Source organism: Cydia pomonella, chromosome 1, assembly GCF_033807575.1.
Source record: "Cydia pomonella isolate Wapato2018A chromosome 1, ilCydPomo1, whole genome shotgun sequence".
In the NCBI taxonomy this organism is placed as follows: Eukaryota; Metazoa; Arthropoda; class Insecta; order Lepidoptera; family Tortricidae; genus Cydia; species Cydia pomonella.
The window spans coordinates 47,731,474-47,752,632 of record NC_084703.1 but is presented as its reverse complement, the minus strand read 5'-3'; the positions used below and the strand labels follow the sequence as shown (position 1 = coordinate 47,752,632).

The 21,159-nt window shown below is 37.3% G+C and overlaps 1 protein-coding gene and 1 long non-coding RNA gene across 2 annotated transcripts; one reads left to right on the top strand and one right to left on the bottom strand.

Annotated features, from left to right (window-relative positions):
- Window positions 1–712: 712 nt before the first annotated feature.
- On the bottom strand, window positions 713–4,248 carry LOC133525728 (uncharacterized). The gene is made up of 2 exons (XR_009800620.1): window positions 3,979–4,248; window positions 713–1,807 (listed from the first exon to the last, which is right to left on the bottom strand). It is a non-coding gene; the product is annotated as an uncharacterized LOC133525728 (long non-coding RNA).
- A 2,642-nt stretch (window positions 4,249–6,890) lies between these two features.
- Window positions 6,891–21,026, top strand: LOC133525682 (endoplasmic reticulum chaperone BiP). The gene is made up of 4 exons (XM_061862021.1): window positions 6,891–7,045; window positions 7,567–7,705; window positions 12,598–14,227; window positions 14,496–21,026. The coding sequence occupies exons 2-4, from the start codon at window positions 7,584–7,586 to the stop codon at window positions 14,709–14,711; spliced, it is 1,968 nt and encodes a 655-aa protein (XP_061718005.1). The 5' UTR covers window positions 6,891–7,045; window positions 7,567–7,583; the 3' UTR covers window positions 14,712–21,026.
- The last annotated feature ends 133 nt before the right edge of the window (window positions 21,027–21,159 follow it).

Genomic DNA, 21,159 nt, shown 5'->3' with positions numbered 1-21,159 from the left:
TGATAGCTAGACAGTTAAATTTCCACCGATGATGTATTTCTGTTGCCGATATAACAACTTAACAACAAATACTAAAAAGTACGGAACCCTTGGTGAGCGAGTTCGACTCGCAATTGTCCGGTTTTATTAACCCTTTACCAGGCTGACAGTTCAAAAATGACAATCGAATGTCAGTCTTACTCATCGAAAATAGAACACATGTTTGAAGGGTATACTCTTGGCTCGTCTCAGTCGTTTTTTGTCACGTTCTTAAATTCGTCCGTTTCTGCTTTCGTAACCCATTCTTCATTCGTCACTGTCGATATTTGGCTATTTCTTATTCCGGCTTAGTTCGGTATTGTTCGGTATGATGTTGACGAATACCGAATTAAGCCGGAATAAGAAATAGCCAAATATCGACAGTGACGAATGAAGAATGGGTGACGAAAGCAGAAAGGGACGAATTTAAGAACGTGACAAAAAACGACTGAGACGAGCCAAGAGTATACCGTTTGAAGAGCCGCATGTGGGAAATATATATCCCTTAGCCTGGTAAAGCATGCAAAGGAGAAGAAAGTCAGCAGTACAAGCATGCGCCACAAATATAAATGATATTAACTTGTTCATCATTCATTCTGTCCTCGTGTTCGAATTGAACTTTACCGGTAGGTAACATTCTCAATTGTTCAAAACAGCTGTGGTAACAATGTAAATCAAATTAAAATTACGTGGCTTGGCTGTGAATTATATTATGTTTATTGATAAAGGTATTATACGCCTTAGCTTACCGATTATTTTAATTCCTTCCGCAAATATTCGTGTAGGCGCTTCACTTATCGGTCATAGAGATAAGTGGTACTAATACATACATACCTACTCTATCTGACTATCTCACGTCTGACCCCGGTGTCAATTTAACCGAATATTTTTTCTGGATGTGATTATAGGGACCGTGCGCGTTGGAGGGTCTGCCATCTTGTGGCCTGAATCGGAACAATAAACATGTACTTTTGCACGTCACGTGTTTTCTTGTGCATAGTAGGTTTTGCCATCTTGTGGGCTACATCGGAACAATAAACATCACATTTACGACTAACGCCGAAAATTTGACGGCTCCTGTGCTGCCTCGTACAGTTCATGCACGCTCCCTATGACGGGTTGTACGTAAATGTATATGGGAAGCGTCTTTTCTTTATTAAGTTTACCGAAAACGTAAATCCGAGACTATTTTTAAAGTAGGAACAGACGGGCGTACCTACTGGACCGCGAGTACTTACCGCGACCTTGGTCCGGTCCGAGGCCTTGATCGTGTTGATGGTGTGGTCAGTCGTCGTCAATATATTATATATATAAAGATAATTAATAATTTAATATATCAGCCGATGTTGAGTATGTGTTTTTCTAGTCCGGACAATTTCTAGAGACTGTTCTGATTGGTCTTCTCCGGATGTACCTATTGAACTGTTGGCAATGAGGTTCATCGGAAATTAGGCCTTATTTTAAAGGCATAAGAATTAAGAATCACTTATGATGACTCCCCATATCGGGGTTCTGTAGACGGAGAGTTCTGGTTGGTCTTCTCTGATGCACCTTGTTGGACTGCTGGGTACGAGACTCGTTGGAAATTAGAGCTTATTTTAAAAGCCATAAGAGGTAAGAATCACTTATGATGACTCTCCATATCGGGATTCTGTAGCGAGCGCCTCTTGCTAAGCTCATTGGAAAGAGAAGGACTGTTCTGGTTGGTCTTCTCTGGATGCACCTTGTTGGACTGCTGGGTATGAGGCTCGTGCATATTTCGAAACCGGTCTACTGCGTTCTCGTTCTTCTGTCGAATTTAATAATGAAGCCGTATTTACTAAGAGGAATTTGGTTTATTAGTCATTACCGTCATTACCCCGGGGTATGGTAATGACATGGTAATGATGGTCCTGGATTCCACGGGCATTAGTAATGAAGTTTGAAAGGGACGTCACAATGGATCACTGCTTGGTCGACGTGGCACTAAATGGCGCGCAACACCCTAATAATAATAATAATGTCTCATTACCATACCCTGGGGTTTTGGATGCGGGAATGATTTCAAATTAAAAATAGGTAGTTACTTATTAGCTCCAAATGTGCTTAAAAATGTTAATATCGCTTTTGTTTTACAGTTTTTTACTTGTTTTTACCCGGATAGGTATTTAAAAAAAAAAAATTATTTATTCAATCAAGAGTAATTTACAGATAACATATAGTGTTTAGTGCCGCTTTTTAAGTAAATCTTTACCTGTGTTAAGAGGTACTGCTCTTTTCTTAGATCAACAAAAATCTTAATAATAATAAAATCCAATGAAACAATAAATTATTACAAAAATATTATATCTTGAAATAATATTAAACCATGAGTTTGGTGTACCTGTGTTTGATATAATTGCGTGTATATAATGTATGTAAGTTTATTCAAATTCAGCAATGTTTAGTAGTACGTTTTCGATATTTTGGTAAATCATCTTTTTTTTTTATATGTTCATTATCATTATATTAGGCACTCGTAATCAGCTTGACTTGACCACGGACTTTTATGACAGAAGGAATTATAGAAGTTAACTAAAATTTAAAAAAAAAAATCTTTTGAATAGGTACTTCCAGACTACCAGTATATCTAAATGATTTCGTAAAGTTTCGACGCCCGGAACACCCGATACATAAACACACAAACACTGCTATAATTAACACGTTAGCTTTGTGAAAGTCAGGTAAAAATGTAAAACAGATAAGATTACATTGAGATTATCCAGGTTTTATCGAGTTTATTAAAACAAAACGCAAAGAAGACTGAATTAAAAAAATAATAATAATAATTTAATCTGTTTATTTCAGTGTTGTTGTTGAGATACAGTCCGAACTCAGTTACAATCTCTATATTTGGAGATTATCTTAACTAAGTTTAGCTATATAATTCGTTTTCTTGGCAGTTAGTATTTAAATATGCGCCTACATTTTTGAAATAGCAAAATATCATTACGGACGATAAAGTTATGGGTAAGTAAGTATTCCCTGCTTGCTGCTGGTAACTGCTGGGATTTTTATTTGGGACTTTAATACAAGTATTTTGATTGGATATTCCTATCCACCTTCATTGCTTACCTATTCTCCCGAAAAACAACACCGTTAGTACCACCGTTACTGTATACATAGCAACCAACTTAAAGGGACTTCTCACAACTTTACTCAAAGAAAGTGAGTATCCTTTTGGCATTTTAGATGTCCTGAACCAATGAACCCGTTTAGAAGCAAAACTGTGCTCGGCTAAAAGTGCTTGGCTATTGATTTACCGAACATTAAAAAAAAACTTACTCTTTGCATCAGGCATTATACTGTTACTGTTTGCACAGAAAAAAAATTGTACTAGTGCTGTGTCTCTTTGGTCGAAAATTTTACTGTAGACGAGAATGCCTTTTTAATCAGTAGTTATTCAAATTAACGTGATATAATATAGAAATAGTAAATCAATTGAGCAGAATGTTTTCTGAAAGGGTAAGGGTCTCTATTTGTATGATTTTATTTGACATACATATATATATATATATATATATATATATTTTAATCAATTTTCTATAAATAAAAGTAGCTACTGTATGTAATTGCATGATTTCTAAAGTAATCTAAATTGTATTTTATTTTTCTTATTTAATGCATGTTAATTATAAGATGTAATGTTTTGAAAAGATGTGTCCCGCCGAGTTTCTTGCCGATCCATATTGGGATACCCTCCTCCAATTCAGGGGGGATTTAAATCTTCTCGGGTCAAAGGTGTAGGGTTAGAGCCGGTGTAGCTTTATTTGACGTTCATAAGCGCATTGTAATATGCCAACTTGAATAATAAACTATCTTTAGCGAAACACCACTAGAGCACGTAGGATTCTCATGGAATGCGCTTACTCAGTAAGTAACAATACTAACAATTAACTATTTTACTTAGTGTTATTATAATAAGTAAATAGAAATATCTACCTCACAAGGGCGGCCACAACGTCGGGGCATAGGCGCTTCGTGCTCCATAACATTAAATCTGAAACTTATAATTTATCATTTCCTCATTTTCTAAGTGTAGCGCTTACTGTATTAAGGTATTTTTTTAGGTGTGTTTACTCTCAGGTTACATGACTTGACGGTTCCATTTGTTCACAGATATTAAAATATTTTTGACTAATATTGAATGCCAAAATGACCTGATCCAAAGTTTTTTTTTTAAGTGACCGAATAATTTCACCTCAAAGGAATTTATTTAACTTTCGCAGATGTAGTCTAACCCCCTTATTCATAAACGTCTACTAAAGTTGACAAGCCGCTAATAATCGTTTATCCCTTTCCAACGTATTAGTATGATGGAAAGGGACAAACGATTATTAGCTGCTTGGTAACTTTAGTAGACGTTTATGAATAAGGGGGTAATAATATAGAATAGATGCAGTCGCCTACATTAATAGCCAGTGTTTAATGCTAAATACGAGTACATAGAGAGTCGGATCAAGCTATCCCTGCATGTCATCATTAATGACAAATTTCGATGAAAATATTACGTTTATAATAATCTCACTTTGTTCTATTCAAGGCCTGTCAACTTCCTTAGAAAGACATGACCCTTCATAATTGCGCATGTGTGGTCTGACCTCCTGGAAATAGATACCAGTTATTAATATAAAAATATTTTGTTACAGCAACATTGCTCCTATCTGACTTTGTCTATTCAACTTTGGGAACAAATAAAATCATTTTTATCAAATATTTTGATTTATGTCACACTACCATATGTAAATTATTATTATTTTATATAAATTATTACCTATTTCAGTTTGTCTTTGTCTATGTTCATAAAATCTATGGAGGTCAGAGGCACATATACCCTCCATAAAGCCTTGCAGTTGGGTCTGGCCGGCTAGAACATACACAAAAGTCTGCAATGTCAATGCTGTCAAAGTCATTGACGCAAAACTATTTTCATTTTCAAAACTATCAGTTTTCATATAAAATGATTAAATAACGATTTATGTTCTTGAAATAGATTTATTGATTAATATTTAAAATTAAAAATCCACCGCACAGTATCTCCGCTCAGACTCGGTTAAAGTTTAAGCCATTGTACTAAACTAAGAAACAACAATTATTTCAAGGTAAGAAATATTTTAATCTATAAATAAAATAAGTGTACTATTGCCAAATTCAAATACATAAATTTAATCTTACCACCTTCTTAAGTCGCACGGCCGCCCTATCGCGTCCAAAATTACAATCTAAATTCATCATAGATGTAAATTCTAACATTGTTTTAGCTGGCAATTTAGAACTCTTGTAGCTATTAGCAAGGTTAGTAATTAGGGACATAGGTTATAGTATTGTTTAAAATGTGACTGTTTTGTTTTAGAGGGTGAACGTGAGCAAAAAATCCTTGGGCGTCATATCATTTCCTTGGAAAGGCTCAAAATCAAAAGGCACGGATCCGCCACATAATTGTGACTAGTTGTAGTTTCCCGGTGACCATCAACAAGACCGCTGCACTGAGCTGTGGAGCAGAAAGTGTCCGACAATCGGATAGATGTAATAACTTTGTCTGTCATATATTCATGTATTTTTAGTTTTTTGGGCTGATATATGTGATATGATTACAAGTTACACTAATTGCAATTGTGAAGTAAAATCAGATGTGCCAAAGATCATGTTTTAGATATATAAAAAGCTATATTAAATGCAATAAATAGTATATGTATATATATAAAATTGTTTTTATCATTAAGATTTTAATGACTTCTATTTATTGTTATGAAGGTGATCTGGGAATTAAAACATGCGCTAAAAATAGGCGACCTAAACATAAATAACGCCTTAAAAAAATCAAAAGATAATCACACGCACAGGATAGGTTAACTATTTGGTACCCACATCAATAATGAACCGAAATTACCGACCTGTGGTCTCATTGAATAAAATTCATATAGGTATGAAGATATTATATGGAAATGACACAGTTAGTTCAACAAGCCCCATCCGATACATAAATTTGTATAGAAAATGACTTTTTTCCTGCCTTTTTGATCCTAATATATAGGAATAAAAATATTTATAACTTGATAATAAACTGTATTGTTACCTTTTATATTGAAAAAACTTTAAAATATAGATATCATTATCTCTTAGGACAAAAGATGCCTGTGATTTTGATTAATATGTAACATTATATTTTTTTATTTGATAAATACTAATTTAAAAACCTCACCCCAACAAAAACAAAAAATTAAAAAATACAGAAAGAAATTCCGTCGCCGGGATTCGAACCCAGAACCACTAGCTAGAACTGGATCACTACCTACCAAAACCCGCCAGGCTAAACCGGTTGTCAATTTTAGTACTGAGATACAAAGAGAGCGCCACTAGTATAAACGAACTTTTGAAAGGGGCATTTTTTTGTATGGAGTTAGCGTTCTTTTCCTAGTGAGTATTATATTCTTTGGTTCTATTCAAGTCGGTGCAAAGTACTCTGAGTACCTAACTAATTTATATAATCGGAAGCCGGAACTCGTGGTCATACAAAGAGTATACCACAGAGTTCTTAAACCGAATTAAATGTTGCATTTAACTTTGTTATCATGAAATCAAGCCCTCTCATAAACATAATTTAGAAAATTCTCGTCATATCTGGAAATATTTCCCTCGAAAACATTGAGAAATTGTTGAGAAACTAGTATGAGTAACAAAATTTAAAAATTACGCCAAAGAAAGTGTAACTATTCTATGCCAGTTACAGACGTGGGCCAATCGCGTTGAGCCAGATATGTACACTTGGCCCAATGGCGTGCGAGCATCAAATACGTCACGATTCGGTGGACCAATCACGTTCGCCCACGATCAACGCTAGCGCTAAATAATAGCGGCGGCGGCGTGCGAAACTTCAGTTCACTCTGAAAAATCGAAAGCAAACGATCACAGAATATCGTGACTCGAGAAGCAAGTTACTCATTCCAGTGCTGTCGTGGCTGTGAATTACTTATTACCTGAATTTAACTTTAGTTATCTAATTAAATTGGTAAGTGATTTACTGCATTAATTTCTCTAAATTGTAACTTTGATTGTCAAATTCCGGACTTTTTAGCTTGCGTTAATTATAACCTGTCTTTGTGGCAATATTTCAGTAATTGTGAGAGATTTAGTTCCAGTTATTCATTTTATTTGCATGGTAGTGTCAAATAAATGTGATCTTATTGGAATTTGTCTGTTATTCAATGAGATTTCGATTAGCATACGTAGAGAAAATTCTCGATGCGCGAGACAGGCCGGCGCACTGTCCTACTTAGTCGTAGGCGTATACATGTACCGTTATCAAATTTTATCCCGTTACCATCGCGTTATGTACCGACTTTCCCCTTCTAAAGCCTTCGCCGGTCGCAAAATCAGTTCGGTCAGTAGTCTGCATTCCAGTTAGGTAGTGACGTGTCCATCCGTAGATACCACGTGTACCGCGTGGACAGATATCCAAAGACAACTGGTGCTTTCTCTTAAGTTTTATTTAGTTAATTTTTTTAAAAGTTTTTCTTTTCATTATTCCAGTTAATATAGGTGCAACAATGCGGTGGAGTTTACTGGCGTTAGCGTGTGTCGTGGCGGCAGTTTGTGCCGACGACAAAAAAGAAAAGGATAAGGACATTGGCACAGTCATCGGTATTGACTTGGGAACCACATATTCATGGTAAGTTCTTTTTTCAAATCTTCATATAATTTTTAGGTTATGTTTCCCATAGATGATGTGGTACTTTTTCACTGGTAGTCCCTTTGAAGCAGGGTTAAGGTTAGATCCCATTCATGCGCATCATTGTAGAATTATGCAATGCAAACATATTTTTCCAAAAATCTCTAACGATTTTATCTCATTTTGACTGCAAAGCCTTTTATAAACTTAACAGTTATTTAAAAAAATGCATGCTTATCTTAACTTAGGAAATGCTAGCAAATATGCTTGTAGCATAAGTCTTTGTAACAAACATTTTCAGCTTTTGCCTTTTAAATTTTTTTACATTAATTTTGACACATCATCAAACAGTTACAAGAGGAGTAGACATACAATGAAATCCATTTAATGAAATTCATAAAAGTATAACTTGCTGGTACAACTTAACATTTGGCTAAATCCTATTTCACTAAAATCTTTCCATTTTGGGACCGTGGGGTCCCGGACCTTTGGGAGGCATTCGTGGGGCCAAAGCCAACAGCACAGAGGCTTGTTAGGACAAGTTTTGTGTTATGTGTACACCAGCTAGAACCCATTCACAGGTACAAATAGATACCCATAAATTGGCGCCAGCTGGCATAGTAGCTATTGTGAATACAGTGGAGAAGAGTGCCAGTTATGGTGTTGTGCGGTAGTCACTGAATTCTTATTATTGCAATTTATGCTCTGACAAATTAATAGAATACATTGAAAAATCCTCTTTATTGCACAACCTCAGAATAAATGTACACGGAAACACACATAATACTTGAAGATAGAGGTAAACAACATGCGGCCAAAAGAATATCTGTCCAATCAACACCCCAAATAAACAAATTTTAGAAAATCTGACCTATCAACACCCCAATTCAACAAATTTTAGAAAATCTAACCAATTAACATCCCAAATCGACAAATTTTAGATAATGTGACCTATCAACACTCCAAATTAACAAATTTTAGAAGATCTGACATATAAACACCAAATCGACAAATTTTAGAAAATCTGACCAACAACACCCCAAATTGGCCAATTTTAGAAAATCTGACCTATCAACACCCCACATTTGCAAAGTAGAGGCATTTGACTGAAAATTTGCTTACACCGTTTTGTTTTATAAGTACGTACTTAATTATTTTTGTGCACACTTGTGTTTATTCAGCAAACACTTATTTAAATTTTGTAATATTATTAGCATAGCAACAGTGAGTGAGGTCATCCATCTTGGAAATGTACTGTTTTGCCTAATAGGTCTTGCATTTGATTTGATAATTTTTTACAACAATGTTATTGCTGCTTGCTTTTTCACATTTTTTAGGTAAATTTTGTTTACTACTATCAATCGTTTTCATGTGTTTTCATCACATGCTCAAAATAGATCTTATTTTATGTGGGTGTAGTGAAGGACAAACAGAGGCGGCGCTAGGCGTGGGCGACGTGGGCCACCGCATACGGCCTCGCGGCCCGAGGGGCCTCTCGCCTCAAATAAAGGGCCAATTACATCCACATGCAAATGGGCCTGATGTTGGACTCGACGTGATCGACGCACTGTGGGCTGAAATTGGGCTCTCATTGACATAGACACCGAAGTTTATATTTTTATGATTGAAATAGGTTTTGCCTAACAGTGTTATGGTAACCTATGAATTTTAGACGATTTGGAATGAAAAATGTCGAGTTACTAAATTTTTACAGAAAAAATGTATGGAGCAGGAACAAAAAATCATTATTACTCAAGAACCATAAAACAAACCGTAATATCCTCGCAGGTGGTTATACTATGAATTATTTGTGATTTTTTTGGCAAATTACATATATCCGTCGCGGGTGCGGATTTAAAAAAAAAATCATTGTTTCTACACAGAAAAAAAATAGTTCTCCAGCCAAGTAAATACTCTTGTGTCAAGACATTTTGTGTTTCCTATGTAAGGAAACAATAAAATTCTTGCGTCAAGATATAAAATATTTCAAAGTTTATTTTTTAAGCTAAAAAATTAAATTCTCTATCCGAGCTATAAAAAGTTTTTTTTTAAAAAGCTCACCAAAAGCGTTTACGTTTTGTTTTAAGCATTGTATTTTTTAAATTGAACCTAACTGTCTTAGTGCAATACTTAAAGAACTTATGCCAAGAAACTTTGTTTCTTGGGGTTAGATAGTACTCATAATTGAATTGAGAATTATATTTCTCCATAAAACCAAGAAAAAGCATTGGTTCAAGAGTACGTTACTCAATGTGAAATATGATATTATTTATATCTAGAGCTGAAATCTCTTAGCGCCAAGTTTAGTATGTCTTGAATAAAGAATTAATTTTCTTAATCCAACATGATTTTCGTCATTCGTTGAAATCTTTGTAGTTTTCACTAATCGGCTTCATCATCTTCTTCTTCGTGTTGTCTCGGCATTTTGCCACGGCACATGGGAGCCTGGGGCCGGCTTGGAAACTAATCTCGAGAATTGGCGTAGGCACTAGTTTTTGCGAAAGCGACTGTCATCTGACCTTTCAACCCAGAGGGTTAATAAACTAGAGGCCTCATTGGGATTAGCCCGGTTACCTCAGGATGTTTTCCTTCGCCGAAAAGCGACTGATGAATATCAAATGTTCGTACATAAGTTCCGAAAAACTAATTGGTACGAGCCGGAGTTGGAACCCGCAACCTCCGGATTGCAAGTCATACGCTCTTACCGCTAGGCCACCAGCGCTTTTGTCCTCTTCATCCAATTTATTGATACTATTTTATGTAAAAGTCTCAAACCAAAGTTTTGGTGCCTTTTCTTTCAAATAGCTTCGGCTCTTGACTGTATATTGACAACATCAAACCAAGAATTAATCGCTCTTGCGTAAAAACTTAAGTCTCAAAGCAACATTTTGGTGCTTCTTCTTTGAAATAGCTTTGGCTTTTGAGTGTAGGTTGAAAACATCAAACCAAGAATTAATGGCTCTTGTATAAAAACTTAAAAGTCTCAAACCAAAGTTTTGGTGCTTCTTTTATAAAATAGCTTTGGCTCTTGACTGTATATTGAAAACATCAAACCAAGAATTAATCGCTCTTGCCTAAAAACTTAAAAGTCTCAAAGGAAAATTTTGGTGCTTCTTCTTTGGAATTTGGTAATATTTTTGGTTTGAGGTAGAGTTACTCAAGATAAAACCGTTTTTTAAGAGCGTGCTATATATCTCTTGCTAAGACTTTTATTTCTTACGGCGAATAATTAATATCTTAACTCAAATCAGTACCATTCGCTTTAAAAATGTGTAAAGATAAAACTAAATAATTTTTATTCTCCTTTAAAAAATTATGTTGTTTTTAACTCAAGACATATTTATTGGACTAAGCAATTTATTATTTTATTCAAGCAATCGCGCGCAAGAGAGTTTTGCGTTTTGAATTAAGATATCTTTTTTATCTGTGTATGGAAAAAGCACAAAAACCAAAGTCAACATTTTAAGATTTTTTTGATTGAAATGAGTATTGCTCAGTGTGTTTATGCTAAGTTATAAGTTTCAAACAATTTGAGGTGAAAATAGTAGTGAAGATTTAAAAAAAAAAAATGTATGCCAAAAAATCACAAATAATTCGTAGTATAACCATCTGCAAGGATATTACCACATTTTATGCGGTTTTTGAGATATTTTGTTCCGGCTCCATACATTTAAAAAAAAAAATCATAACTACTATTTCCAACTCAAATCATCTGAAACTTATAACACACTGAGTAAAACTCATTTCAAGCAAAAAAATCTTAAAATGTATCTCGAACACAACGTAAAAATGTTCATTATTTCTTGCGCCACCAGAGGGCCTCGCTAAATGTACCTTGCCCACATAAAATTTTGGTCTTGCCCCACCACTCGGGACAAAGACCTAATTTATTCCTGCGGGACTTATGAATTTTGAAAATAAGCTATTTTAACTCCCTTGGAGTGCTATAAGTCAAATGTAGTGTAGAGTGTAGTGTAGTCAAGGTATAAATTAGTTTTCGTTTAATATACTGTACCCCTAGTGTAACTTTGATCGACATCATAACGTGTCGAACGCGTTTGCGTTAAGTGTCATTTTGTATGAGATTTTTGACTTTCCAAAACGTCCCGCTTGGCGCGCTGTTCAAAAACCCATACAAAATGAGACTAAACGCAAACGCGTACGTCACGTTTCAAAATCGAATTTAGTTACACTAGGGGTACGGATTTTTATTTATGTCTACAATATGACAGACAAATGGTTGTAATGTCACCAAGTTAAAAATCTAATTATCAACAAGGGTGCCGATTGTTAGGGTCATCAACTCTGGAGTTGCAGGCATAGATAGGCTACGGAGACAACTTACCATCAAGCGGACCGTATGCTTGTTTGCCACTGACGTAATATAAAAGGCTTCATCACTATATCAGCAAAATTACGCCCACTGCTGGACATTTAAAGAAGTGATACAGATGTACTGGAACTTTCTGGATGGTTATGAATATTTTAACTATAGTAATTTTCTTATCAGTCATTTAAATTAATATCAAATAACATACTATTGAGATAATAAAGTTACTTGTTAAGTCTTGTAACTAAAAATACTTAAAGATTCAGTCCTTTGCTTTCAAAGAGTGATTTTCTAGCAAAAAAATACCCCTTGTCTGTTTTGCAAATGTCTGAATCACTGAGATTTAAACTTATAAGTATACACATAATTATAAAATCCATCTTTCACTGAAAATGAACAAGGCAAAATTGATCAAACTAGTTCTTCAACGCATTTTGTCATTCAGTCCAATAACCAGAGATCTTTATATGCCAAGTTTAATTAAAACCTGTTAGGTAGTTTCGAGTTATTTATGTCAGGTGTATTATACACCAGGCTAACGAATCAATCTCTTTGTCCACAGTGTTGGTGTGTACAAAAATGGCCGCGTGGAAATCATCGCCAACGACCAGGGTAACCGTATCACTCCCTCATACGTGGCCTTCACCCAGGACGGCGAGCGTCTCATCGGTGACGCCGCCAAGAATCAGCTGACCACCAATCCCGAGAACACTGTCTTCGACGCCAAGCGTCTTATCGGTAGGGAATGGAGCGACACCACCGTACAACACGACGTCAAATTCTTCCCCTTCAAGGTTGTAGAAAAGAACAGCAAACCCCACGTCTCCGTCATGACCGCCCAGGGCGACAAGATCTTCGCTCCCGAAGAAATCTCCGCCATGGTCCTCACCAAGATGAAGGAAACCGCCGAGGCGTACTTGGGCAAGAAGGTCACTCATGCCGTCGTCACTGTACCTGCCTATTTCAACGACGCTCAGCGTCAGGCCACTAAGGATGCTGGTGTCATCGCCGGCCTCAACGTCATGAGGATCATCAACGAGCCTACTGCTGCCGCCATCGCCTACGGTCTCGATAAGAGGGAGGGAGAGAAGAACGTTCTCGTATTCGATCTTGGTGGTGGTACCTTCGACGTGTCTCTTCTTACTATCGATAACGGAGTTTTCGAAGTCGTGGCCACTAACGGAGACACCCATCTTGGTGGTGAGGACTTCGATCAGCGCGTCATGGAACACTTCATCAAGCTATACAAGAAGAAGAAGGGCAAGGACATCAGGAAGGACAACCGTGCCGTGCAGAAGCTCCGTCGTGAAGTAGAGAAGGCCAAGCGCGCCCTGTCTTCCAGCCACCAGGTCAAGATCGAAATTGAATCCTTCTTTGAGGGTGAAGACTTCTCCGAAACCCTGACTCGTGCCAAGTTCGAGGAGCTGAACATGGACCTCTTCAGATCTACCCTCAAGCCCGTCCAGAAGGTGTTGGAGGACGCCGACATGAACAAGAAGGACGTCGACGAGATCGTACTGGTTGGAGGTTCAACTCGTATCCCCAAGGTCCAACAGCTGGTCAAGGAATTCTTCAACGGCAAGGAGCCTTCCCGAGGCATCAACCCCGACGAGGCTGTAGCGTACGGTGCCGCCGTCCAAGCCGGAGTCCTCAGCGGAGAACAAGACACTGATGCTATCGTACTTCTAGACGTCAATCCTCTTACCATGGGTATTGAGACCGTCGGAGGCGTAATGACCAAGCTAATCCCCAGAAACACCGTCATCCCCACCAAGAAGTCTCAGATCTTCTCTACCGCCAGCGACAACCAGCACACCGTCACCATCCAGGTCTACGAGGGTGAACGCCCAATGACCAAGGACAACCATCTCCTCGGAAAGTTCGATCTTACCGGCATTCCTCCCGCGCCTCGTGGTATCCCTCAAATCGAGGTCACATTTGAAATCGATGCCAACGGTATCCTCCAAGTGTCTGCCGAGGATAAGGGCACAGGAAACCGGGAGAAGATCGTGATCACCAACGACCAGAACAGGCTGACGCCCGAGGACATCGAGCGGATGATCAAGGACGCTGAGAAGTTCGCCGACGACGATAAGAAGCTGAAGGAGCGAGTGGAGGCCAGGAACGAGCTTGAGAGCTACGCTTACTCCATCAAGAACCAGCTCCAGGACAAGGAGAAGCTGGGTGCTAAGGTGTGTATCTTAAAACGTATCTTCATTTTGACTTGATTATTGTTCTATTCAAATTATAACCATGATCGTTTAACTATTGAAATTCTGAAAATGCCACCTGCATTTATCCCATAAGAAAAAAACCAATAATGCCAATACTAACAACAAAAATGCCACAAGTTCCAATAGTAACAAATTCCACAACTTCCAATTGATTAACATGTTTGAATTTATATGACCACAAACAACACTACCAACACAACTAATTTCTCCTTTCTATTGTCAACAGGTATCAGACGATGAGAAGAGCAAGATGGAGGAAGCCATTGACGCAGCGATCAAATGGCTAGAGGACAACCAAGACACAGATGCAGAGGAATACAAAAAGCAGAAGAAGAGCCTAGAAGATGTTGTCCAACCCATCATCGCCAAGCTGTATCAGGGAACCGGTGGAGTACCACCCCCCGGAGCTGGAGATGATGAAGACTTCAAGGATGAGTTGTAACCACAAGGCCTGCATGGATGGAGACTTCCAAGCTTGGATGAACCGGATCTGAATGTTGATGAACTGTAAAACTGGATAGATTCAAATTCTTCAGAGCCGGCACAGGTCTTTTGTGATCTCCTGCCTATACGGATTATAAACAGTACAATTTGTGGATAACCCGTATCTAAACAGCGTGTAGTGGATATTTATTGTGTGTATGGGGGCCTTAACGCGCGCGTTTAGGTAAAGTATTCTTAATTTAAACTTGCGCGTTTTGGTTAGTGTGTTTGGGCGTGTGGGGGCCAGTCGACGGCGTTTTAAATCTAGCGATCAAGCCGGTGGCTGCCTCGTTAATGCATTTCTATTAGACTTTTTTCAATTCTGCTCTCTGTTACTCGTTACTGTAATGATCGTTATCAACGTGCAGGTTTCATAGCAAAGAATGGTTGGCAAAATATATATACAAAAGAATTTTTATAATTATCATTACCTATATAATAAATGTCTATTATTCAAATTATGCCAAATGAACAACTAAAATTTGTTCAATGAATTTGGGTGTCAGTTGTAGACGTCATTAGAAAAAAACATTTTAAGAAACCAAATGACCTTTCCACGTCAACGGAATTATTGTTATTTATATTTACCAGTTAGAGTATAGGACCCCTTTTCCTTCTTGGGACAGAATATTTCAGTGTCTTTTTTTTTCTGTTTGATCGCAGCTAACCTAACAAGTTGCTCCTCGGTTCGCTCATCTTCGCACCAATTTTGCCTCTATCACTTAAATTTTCTTAGTCCTAAACACCTTTAACAAGTAGAGAAAAATGCTTCATGACAAAAGATACTTAATTTAACATTTCCTACATGATAAAGTAATGAAAAACTGATGATAGATAAGAATAAAAAATCACACTGAAGTACCAAGAACGGCCCCCCCTTTCTTTCTTTTTTATATTAAAAGTCGAAGAAGGTTTACTAATGTGAAGAATTATATCATGTAGTAAATTAATGAAAAAATATATTGATTATTTACATGTATTGATTTTTCTGCTAACCATATGCCTTGCTATGAACACTGCATGTTCAGAACGATCACTACTCGTTAGATAGGGGCATAAGTTCCTTGATTAGGGATTTATGCTCATTTGTGATCACTTTTTGACAACTTCTCTTCGTTTTTTTTATACGTATGTTATTTTTTGAATGAAAGGATGTCTCCGGACGTAAAAATTTGAGATTTAGTCAAAAAGGGATACGAGTAATAGACAACCAAGTCTCTCGGGTGGTGGCGCGCTGCGTCCATCTGCGTCCCTTTCGCAGTAGACCTGTTAGACAGAGATGGAGACTAGACGCCAGTGTCCCGCTGCCTCAGGTTAAGTGTGTCTACATTTAATGTATTCAATAATGCCAATTTTAAAACTGATTAAAAAATATATTAACAAAATAGGATTAATAGTTAAATGTTAAATACAAATTTTAATGCTCTCGATAATAACCGTTAGTATTTTCATAGTCCCAACGATTAGACGATTGTAAAAAAGAATAGTTGCGTCAAGTATTGGCAGTTGTGCCACAACTGTTGTTGGTTATGGCAGAATGTGGTCTGAAAACGTTACATTTAGCAAAATATTGTGTTAAATAATTCTGCAGTTTGTATTTTGACGGTGGTGCTGGTTTAGCATTTGTTTATATTCACTACTAACATTGATACTAGTTTCTTTACTTTTTAGGGTTCCGTAGCCAAATGGCAAAAAACGGAACCCTTATAGATTCGTCATGTCCGTCTGTCTGTCCGATTATGTCACAGCCACTTTTTTCCGAAACCATAAGATCTATACTGTTCAAACTTGGTAAGTAGATGTATTCTATGAACCGCATTAAGATTTTTACACAAAAATAGAAAAAAAAATCGGGGGTTCCCCATACTTAGAACTGAAACTCAAAAAATCTTTTTTCATTTTAGAGTTTGCAAGTTCGGTGACATTATTTAGTATCTTGTTATAGAATTTTATACAATTTCCCAAGAACGACTTTCTTGTTTTAGCCAGTCTGTAAAATGTTACTTTAAGCTTTCTTGCGTTTTCTTTGGCTCCGACTTTAGCCCTTAACCCAGTTAGGCCGCTTTAACCAGGATTTCGCACGGTCTGAAGGGCATTGATGAGAAGAACATAGGCCACAGCTCCATATTACAGAAGCCCCCAAACAGCGTTATCCCCTTGATTGTGTGCGACACCTTCGAGGAGACCAAAGAAAACAGTCCAACTAAATCGGCGCCCGTGACCCCAATAATTGAAAGGAAAATAAACAACACGCTGTACAGTCAGCGTCAAATACTTTGTAGCAACCAAAGTAGCCAAATAGTTCGGTACACCATATATTTAGTATGGTGTACCGAACTATTTGGCCACTTTGACTGCTACAAAATATTTGACGCTGACTGTACCAAGACCTAAGATTAATCTTATATACACTCCCACCAGACTTACGAGATCAGCTTAAGAATTAAACGGCGATGGCTCCGCCGCTTCCCGCGCGTCGCTCAGGACTAGCTCCACCAACAACGTGGCTCGCAAGAACACCCCGACCAGTATGTCTCGACCCAACACGCAGAGACAGGTCTAGTGAAAACTGACTAGCCTTTTATTTAAATTTTTTCGGCGTTATGGTCCGTTAAATTGTGACAATAACAATAATCAAAATTAAAAAGTTATATTATAACTTATTGTTATTGTATCTCGTTTTGTGCACATCCGTACTAGAAAAACCGGCCAAGTGCGTGTCGGGCAACGCATAATGGAGGGTTCCGTACCTTCATACAATACAAAAAGCCAGACAAGCAAAAGAGCGAATGTTCGTGGCACTTTCTTCGTTTTAATAAGAAGATATTCAAAATAATTTTCCTGAAAAAGTATTTATTACAGTTTAATTATTTACCTTACTAAGATGCGACTTACATAATACACCTTCGTTCCATATATCGTTATAAAATATATCGTATAGTTTTCGAGTAAAATGGTTGTGACATACGGACAGACAGACAGACGGCAATGGCGAAACTATAAGGGTTTTTGCCATTTTGGCTACGAAACCCTAAAAATATTATTTAATAGCGCTACGAATTGATCATGATAACTTTTTACCGTTAGTATTTTCATAGTCCCAACGATTAGACGATTGTACAAAAGAATAGTTGCGTCAAGTATTGGCAGTTGTGCCACAACTGTTGTTGGTTATGGCAGAATGTGGTCTGAAAACGTTACATTTAGCGAAATATTGTGTTAAATAATTCTGCAGTTTGTATTTTGATGATGGTGCTAGTTTAGCATTTGTTTATATTCACCACTAACATTGATACTGGTTTCTTTACTTTTTAGGGTTCCGTAGCCAAATGGCAAAAAACGGAACCCTTATAGATTCGTCATGTGCGTCTGTCTGTCCGATTATGTCACAGCCACTTTTTTCCGAAACCATAATAGCTATACTGTTCAAACTTGGTAAGTAGATGTATTCTATGAACCGCATTAAGATTTTTACACAAAAATAGAAAAAAAAATCGGGGGTTCCCCATACTTAGAACTGAAACTCAAAAAATCTTTTTTCATTTTAGAGTTTGCAAGTTCGGTGACATTTAGTATCTTGTTATAGAATTTTATACAATTTCCCAAGAACGACTTTCTTGTTTTAGCCAGTCTGTAAAATGTTACTTTAAGCTTTCTTGTGTTTTCTTTGGCTCCGACTTTAGCCCTTAACCCAGTTAGGCCGCTTTAACCAGGATTTCGCACGGTCTGAAGGGCATTGATGAGAAGAACATAGGCCACAGCTCCATATTACAGAAGCCCCCAAACAGCGTTATCCCCTTGATTGTGTGCGACACCTTCGAGGAGACCAAAGAAAACAGTCCAACTAAATCGGCGCCCGTGACCCCAAAAATTGGAAAGGAAAATAAACAAGACCTAAGATTAACTCCCACCAGACTTACCAGATCAGCTTCAGAATTAAACGGCGATGGCTCCGCCGCTTCCCGCGCGCCGCTCAGGACTAGCTCCACCAACAACCTGGCTCGCAAGAACACCCCGACCAGTATGTCACGACCCAACACGCAGAGACAGGTCTAGTGAAAACTGACTAGCCTTTTATTTTTATTTTTTCAGCGTTATGGTCCGTTAAATTGTGACAATAACAATAATCAAAATTAAAAAGTTATATTATAACTTATTGTTATTGTATCTCGTTTTGTGCACATCCGTACTAGAAAAACCGGCCAAGGGCGTGTCGGGCAACGCATAATGGAGGGTTCCGTACCTTCATACAATACAAAAAGCCAGACAAGCAAAAGAGCGAATGTTCGTGGCACTTTCTTCGTTTTAATAAGAAGATATTCAAAATAATTTTCCTGAAAAAGTATTTATTACAGTTTAATTATTTACCTTACTAAGATGCGACTTACATAATACACCTTCGTTCCATATATCGTTATAAAATATATCGTATAGTTTTCGAGTAAAATGGTTGTGACATACGGACAGACACAGACAGACGGCAATGGCGAAACTATAAGGGTTTTTGCCATTTTGGCTACGAAACCCTAAAAATATTATTTAATAGCGCTACGAATTGATCATGATAACTTTTTACCGTTAGTATTTTCATGCCGTTAGTATTTTAGCCAGTCTGTAAAATGTTACTTTAAGCTTTCTTGCGTTTTCTTTGGCTCCGACTTTAGCCCTTAACCCAGTTAGGCCGCTTTAACCAGGATTTCGCACGGTCTGAAGGGCATTGATGAGAAGAACATAGGCCACAGCTCCATATTACAGAAGCCCCCAAACAGCGTTATCCCCTTGATTGTGTGCGACACCTTCGAGGAGACCAAAGAAAACAGTCCAACTAAATCGGCGCCCGTGACCCCAAAAATTGAAAGGAAAATAAACAACACGCTGTACAGTCAGCGTCAAATACTTTGTAGCAACCAAAGTAGCCAAATAGTTCGGTACACCATATATTTAGTATGGTGTACCGAACTATTTGGCCACTTTGACTGCTACAAAATATTTGACGCTGACTGTACCAAGACCTAAGATTAATCTTATATACACTCCCACCAGACTTACGAGATCAGCTTAAGAATTAAACGGCGATGGCTCCGCCGCTTCCCGCGCGTCGCTCAGGACTAGCTCCACCAACAACGTGGCTCGCAAGAACACCCCGACCAGTATGTCTCGACCCAACACGCAGAGACAGGTCTAGTGAAAACTGACTAGCCTTTTATTTAAATTTTTTCGGCGTTATGGTCCGTTAAATTGTGACAATAACAATAATCAAAATTAAAAAGTTATATTATAACTTATTGTTATTGTATCTCGTTTTGTGCACATCCGTACTAGAAAAACCGGCCAAGTGCGTGTCGGGCAACGCATAATGGAGGGTTCCGTACCTTCATACAATACAAAAAGCCAGACAAGCAAAAGAGCGAATGTTCGTGGCACTTTCTTCGTTTTAATAAGAAGATATTCAAAATAATTTTCCTGAAAAAGTATTTATTACAGTTTAATTATTTACCTTACTAAGATGCGACTTACATAATACACCTTCGTTCCATATATCGTTATAAAATATATCGTATAGTTTTCGAGTAAAATGGTTGTGACATACGGACAGACACAGACAGACGGCAATGGCGAAACTATATGTGTTTTTGCCATTTTGGCTACGAAACCCTAAAAATATTATTTAATAGCGCTACGAATTGATCATGATCTTTTTCTGATAAATCGTCGAATTTCGACTATTAAAACATTTTGCTATGGAAATGGCGTGTGGACGTCATTATTATTGTAATAGATTATAAAATATTGTAAACTGCTGATATTTTTTTACTCTTACCTTCTGTCTACTGTTTGATGTAAAAATTTGAATTTCTTATTAATTTTAGAATAATTTAATATTAATATAATTTTGCGCGTTTAACTATGAGAGGTTTAATTTGTTAATGAGTCCAATTAAGTTAGTTATATCATAGTTAAACGCGCAAAATTATATTAATATTAAATTATTCTAAAATTAATAAGATTCAAATATTTATGGCATTTCTGTTGTTATGTGTGGCATTTTCTTGACACTTGTGGCATTTCTGCCAGTCTTGATGCATTTACCAGTTGGGGCCTGTTTCCACCTAGATTCCGTAGACATACCGCCCAGAGGCGACCTCAGTGTCTGTATTGTATGTAATTATTGTGAGACTGCATCCTCTTTAGGTATATTTAGCAAGTTAATTATGTAGAAGTTAATTTCAAATTGAAGGAGGGAGTTACATAATAAAAACATTTTTTTATGTAATTTATATTTTTATTTCCTAAATACCTTATTTACCTATAATAAAACGCGCCCTTTTTTTAGGGCGTCCGATATCTGGCGTGGGCGCACGCGTGTGCCATTGTAGGTCCCGTCACGCGCGTCTGCGCCTGTTAGC